This window comes from Hippocampus comes, unplaced genomic scaffold, assembly GCF_001891065.2.
Source record: "Hippocampus comes isolate QL1 unplaced genomic scaffold, H_comes_QL1_v1.1 scaffold281, whole genome shotgun sequence".
Classification (NCBI taxonomy): Eukaryota; Metazoa; Chordata; class Actinopteri; order Syngnathiformes; family Syngnathidae; genus Hippocampus; species Hippocampus comes.
Genome location: NW_017805704.1, coordinates 49,652 through 55,381, shown reverse-complemented (window position 1 = coordinate 55,381; position 5,730 = coordinate 49,652). Strand labels below are relative to the sequence as shown.

Genomic DNA, 5,730 nt, shown 5'->3' with positions numbered 1-5,730 from the left:
CCCCCCCCCCCCCCCCCCCACCGCAGTACGTCTACGAAACCAACGAGAAAGGCGACAAGGTGGTCCTGGGGAAAGGCACGTACGGCATGGTGTACGCCGGCAGGGACCTGAGCAACCAAGTGCGCATCGCCATCAAGGAGATCCCGGAGAAGGACAGCACGTGAGAGGGCCCCCCCCCCCCCGTTCGTTCCTCATTCAAAGTCACCTTTGAGCTGGGCCCAACCGGACCCTCACACAAAGCGTCTCCTTGGCAGTTATTCCCAACCGCTCCATGAGGAGATCTGCTTACACAAGCGTCTCAAGCACAGGAACATCGTCCAGTACCTGGGCTCCGTTAGTCAGGACGGTTTCATCAAGATCTTCATGGAGGAAGTACCGGGAGGTTTGTGTGTGTCCCCCCCCCCCCCAAATATTCCATCATGCAACCATCTCACGAGATGTCCCCACCCCCCCGGCAGGAAGCCTTTCGTCCCTGCTCCGTTCCAAGTGGGGTCCCCTGAAAGACAACGAGGCCACCATCATCTTCTACACCAAGCAGATCCTGGAGGGGCTGCGATACCTCCACGACAACCAGATTGTTCACAGGGACATCAAGGCAAAGCATCCGTCGTCGCCTCGCGACCGCTCCGCCCGCGTCGGGAATGAAAGAGGGGGATTGTTTGCTGCAGGGCGACAACGTGCTGATCAACACATACAGCGGCGTTTTGAAGATCTCCGACTTTGGAACCTCCAAGAGGCTCGCGGGTATCAACCCCTGCACTGAAACGTTTGCCGGTAAGATTGCCCCCGAGGCCGAGACCCTTTCAGGCAATGATCACCGCCATCTTGTGGCGATGAGGCGGAAAATCGCCTAAAGCTCGAGTATCTGGAAAGGTTCATAAGTCGGGTCTTTCTATTGATCGCCCGCCAATAGGAACTCTCCAGTATATGGCGCCGGAGATTATCGACCAGGGGCCCCGGGGCTACGGGAAGCCGGCTGACATCTGGTCCCTCGGGTGCACCATCATCGAAATGGCAACCGGCAAAACGCCCTTCCACGAGCTGGGCAGTCCTCAGGCGGCCATGTACAAGGTCAAAACATTTCGCGGGGTCATTCCGCAAGCCGGCACGGCGCTTTTTCAGAAAGAGTAGACGATGGCGATCGCGTCGTTTGGTCCCGGTGCGGGATTTAGCAAGATCAATCCGATGACGTCGCGTGAGCGTTTACGAGATATGACACGACCGCGCTTCCAGGTGGGGATGTTTAAAATCCACCCCAAGGTTCCGGAGAGCATGTCGGCGGAGGCCAAGCGCTTCATCATGAACTGTTTCGAGCCCAACCCGGACGACCGGGCCACGGCCGCAGACCTGCTCGGGGACGCTTTCCTCAGGTCGTCCCCGAGGAAGAAGGCCAAGGCCCAGCAGGAGGATGACCTCCAAGACGCCTCTGCCGGTGGGGACCGCTCGTCGACGCGGCGCGGCGCGGCGCGGCGCGGCACTCATCCGCTCCGCACCGGTGTCATTTGATTCCTTTTCGTCGTACCTTTCCCCCAGGGGACTACCAGCGCAGCCTGTCCGTGCCAGTCTCCATCCTCGTGGAGGACGCCGACTCCTACCCGGACTCCATCGACCTGTCCTGCTCGCTGGACTTCAGGGGCTCGCAGCGCTCCGCCTTTCGACAGAATTGCATCTCCGAGAGCCCGCCCGCCTGCGGACGATTCCTGCCGTGAGTTACAGGACGAGATTTTCACCAAGACCTTAATGACGGGTTTGCCCGCTTGTTTTTTGACGATCTCCCGGTCGTCGTCCGTCCAGAGTGCCGGAGGACTCGGCGCTGGACATGAGCAGCCCGGCATCCACGGACGAGAACGTGGGCTTGTTCATGTTGAGGAAGGACAGCGAGAGGAGGGCCACGCTGCACCGGGTGCTCAGCGACTACATGGCCAACGTGGTGGCCAACATCCGGGAGGCCTTGCCACAGGTACGCCAATGCCGGAGAACTTGATCTCAAAAGGAGAAAGTAAGTCGTCCAGGTGCTACACAATAGTCAAGGTCTCCAAGGACAGAGCACGTGTCCCCTTTGTACCGGGATGAGGCACCAAGAGGTAGTGATACGTTTATTTCGGGTGCCGGTGGGGGGTTATCTCTTCTCCCAGTCGGAGAGGTCGTCGCTCACGTCGGACCACATCACCGAGCTGGTTTGCTGCCTCCGAGCCAACATCTGCTCGCCGGACAAGAAGCGGCTGACCAGCAGCCTGCGGGACCTCCGGGCCGCGCTGCTGTCTGCCGCCGTTCCTCCCCGTGGCCTGCAGGCGGTGCTGTTCAGCTTCCAGGACGCAGTACGTTGACTCCGAAACGTTTAGCCTGGGGGGGAGGAGCTCCCGTGCCGCGGCCGTGAATCATCCGCTGCTTCGCGCAGGTCAAGAAGGTGTTGAGGCAGCAGCAGGTGAAACCTCACTGGATGTTCGCCCTCGACAATCTGCTCAGGCAGGCCGTGCAGGATGCCATCGCCGTGCTTCTCCCAGGTGCGACTCGGCCCGCTTTTCGAAGGACGATCGCATCGCCTTGACCAAAGTTGCCGGACATGGAGCCACACAATATCGCACGGTGACGTTTGGATGTGGTTCCATAACGCCGCGTTAGAACTGAAGATCCATCTGCAGTCGTCATTCGAGACCGAGGACGGCACGCTGGAGGAGTCGCCGGCCGACGCGGACGGCGGCCGCCACGAGGAGGAGGAGGAAGCGGCGGCAGTGGAACGCCAGCCGTCCGAGTCTGCGGACAAGATCCCGGCGCCGCCGAGGCCTGCCGACGCCATCCCGGACAGCAACTGCCCGCTCAGTGACGAACTGAGGGATCTCCGACTGGAGACCAGAAGGTGGTCTCCAGTCGGAGTTTTTGAATGGGTTGGGGGACTGTGACCCGCATTTGACTTTGATGCTCTGTGTACTTTTGTATTTGAGACTGCTGAGCCTGCTGAGTGACAAGGAGAGAGAGTACCAGGACCTCCTGAGGACTTTGGTCCAGAAGAAACAGGAAGACATCGATGCGCTCAGGGGACACGCTCCCGGTAAAAAAAAAAATTTTTTGCTTTGTCATCGTTGGCCGTGGGTTTGATCCCCCCAAGGAACAAGTCACGGAATGTTATTGATTTATTTTAATAACTGATCTTAGTTTATATGGCACCTGGCAACAAATGTGAGCACAGTGTTTTGACAATGGAATTAAAAAGATGAATTTTTAGAAATATACAATTATAGGTACGATTCGTGTCAGAATTAGAATTTTATATGCACAGTACGACCTACACAGCACTTCCCGGGTACTTTATTTTTTTGTTTTTTGTTCCGGCATTTCTATTTTAGCCTTCACAATACTGCCACCTGTTGGACATCCGTGGCAATGCAATATCAGACTCAAACTTGTTTTCTTTTTTCGCTTGCATTTTATTCGCACTGAAGTGAAGATAGTTGTGGTATTTTTTTTTTTTTGTTTGGCCTTGGCGGAGGTCCACACCTCGCCTCGGGGCTTCGGGTTTCCGCACGACCGGTTTCTGTCGCCTGGCTCATGATGGTTCCGTTTTTTTTTTTTTGGGAGGGGTGGGCATGTTTTGTTTTCACGACGGTCGACTGGAGAGCATGTCCGCCTCACAGTGCAGAGGTCGTGGGTTCGATTCCGGGCTCTGGTCTTCCTCTGTAGAGTTTGCATGTTTTCCCCGGGCCTGCGTGGCTTTTCTGCGGGTACTGCGATTGCCTCCCGCATTCCCAATGTGCATACATGGTAGGCTGTTGGAACACCGGAAGTGGTTGCTGGTCTATGTGTGCCCTGCGAGTGGCTGGCGACCAGTTCAGAGTCTCCTGAAGACAACCTGGATCGGCTCCGGCACGCCCCCGCGACCTTGCTGAGGAGAAGCGGATCAGATGATGGATAGATGTTTAGATCACGTGTCTTGTGGATAGATGGCGGCCGGACCGCACAAAAGAGCGGCGATCCGGACGTGAAGGACATGGTAGCCTGGCTGCAGACCATCCCGGTTGACCAGCACACCGTTGACAAGGTAACTCGACCCGCGGTGCGATCCCTGGTTGCTTGCTCCATCAGTTTACTTCCTGTTTATTCCTGCTGTGCCTCATGGTGTTTTTTTTTTTTGGTTTTTTCCCCAGTTGGTGGCACACGAGTTCACGTTGGACTGTCTTCTGCAAATGGCCTGCAGGGACGACTTGATGTACTGTGGAATAAGGTGAGCGTGCTTGCAATCTATTTATTTATTTGATGAGACCAAAGAGATGCCGGTGGGGCTTCCTTAGTTTTTTTTTTTTTTTTTGTTCTCTTGAAGTCACAGTTTCTCTTTTTTTGCCCCATATATTTTCGTTTCAGGGGAGGCATGCTGTGCCGCCTGTGGGCGGCCATTGCGGCTTACCGCAAGTGCCGGCGCGCCAGGCTTGACCGGGACGGCCACCACGGCGCTCTACTTTGACACTCCTGCTTTTAGTGGACAGGCTGGACCTGTTCCAGGCGCTATCAATGTGATTTTCTTTGGTCTTCTCACCTTCCTCTTTGTACATTTCAATGTAAATATGTGACATATATCGAAATCTCTCTCTCTATATATATATATAAAAACGTTTAGCAAGAAAACCAGGTTCAGCTACAGTCCTGATCTTTTCGGACGTTCTTTGTCTGGCGTTTGGCACGGGTGACCCCTGCCAGGGGCCCGAAAGCCTCAGACACGTTCGCCCCGAGGATCAGGATCAGTCAGCAGGCTTTTCCCGAGGATTGGGGACACCACCTAAATCTCGGGGATTAGCCACATAGCGGTAGTCATCGCATTGTTTTTTTTGGGGCGGGGGGGTGCGGATCACGTGACCAATTGCCCCCGCTCAATGCATTTAGCAATCACCACTGGTGAGACGTTTACATTTAATCCTCTCGTGATGAATTAAAACCACAAATCTGTGTCTGGATGGAATTTGTCGTCGTTATGTTCTTTCAGAACCGCCCCCGGACTGACTTTGTCACTTCACCCTTTCTCATCGCGGATAATGTGAACAAAACTCATTCACTGCCATTGACGGTTAGAGACGTCAAAGATCCATTTCGAGCGGGTTTGCAGTTGATTAATCCCCGAGTCAAACTGTCTTGAGCGTCACGACTATTATAATTTTCTGCTCTTTGGAAATAGAGCGAAGTCGCCGCTCATGTCCATTGTGCTCCGTAAGCGTAGCCTCTTCTCAGGCAAAATGACATTTTTTTTTATGAAAAGACGCTCCACAATCTTGCATTTGCCGAAGGGTGCGTTTTGAAGTCTCCTAAACGGGATGCATCCTCGAAAAATTTGTTGAGTTCATTTCATTTCAAAGGCTTTATTTTGCTACTTTGTTAGCCAACCGGCTGGAAACACTCCATAACCCTCCGCCCCGATCTCTGTGTCCCCTACCCCCCTTTAAAATAAAGCCAGAGGTCGAGAGAAGCCCCTCCCACTTGCCTCTTATTCATATTTTATTTCCTGCCTCTGTTGTACCACCCCTCACTCGCTGGCCATTCTCTTTCTCTCTCTCTCTTCATCTTGGGTTGTCATGGAAATGAAAGCAAGTTAGGGGTTGGAGGAGGGGAAAGGGGTCATTAGAGTTCGGGGGTCCGACAGGGGGGCTTCTATTATTGAAGCAGTTTGGGATCGGTAGCGGACCGGAATGCAGCGATTCACGCACGCAGCAACAAGAGAGTGCACTGGAGCGGAAGGGAGGGGGGTGG

General features: G+C 54.6%; 1 protein-coding gene across 1 annotated transcript in view; it reads left to right on the top strand.

Annotated features, from left to right (window-relative positions):
• LOC109523559 (mitogen-activated protein kinase kinase kinase 5) overlaps positions 1 to 4,938 on the top strand; it is an 11,682-nt gene extending 6,744 nt beyond the window's left edge. The window contains 15 exon segments of the mRNA XM_019882777.1: positions 27 to 160; positions 255 to 382; positions 459 to 595; positions 669 to 774; positions 914 to 1,071; positions 1,234 to 1,432; positions 1,534 to 1,705; positions 1,795 to 1,960; positions 2,136 to 2,318; positions 2,399 to 2,504; positions 2,623 to 2,857; positions 2,943 to 3,049; positions 3,939 to 4,036; positions 4,143 to 4,219; positions 4,357 to 4,938. Of these exon segments, the coding sequence (XP_019738336.1) occupies positions 27 to 160; positions 255 to 382; positions 459 to 595; positions 669 to 774; positions 914 to 1,071; positions 1,234 to 1,432; positions 1,534 to 1,705; positions 1,795 to 1,960; positions 2,136 to 2,318; positions 2,399 to 2,504; positions 2,623 to 2,857; positions 2,943 to 3,049; positions 3,939 to 4,036; positions 4,143 to 4,219; positions 4,357 to 4,456 (2,106 nt within the window). The 3' untranslated portion in view covers positions 4,457 to 4,938.
• The last annotated feature ends 792 nt before the right edge of the window (positions 4,939 to 5,730 follow it).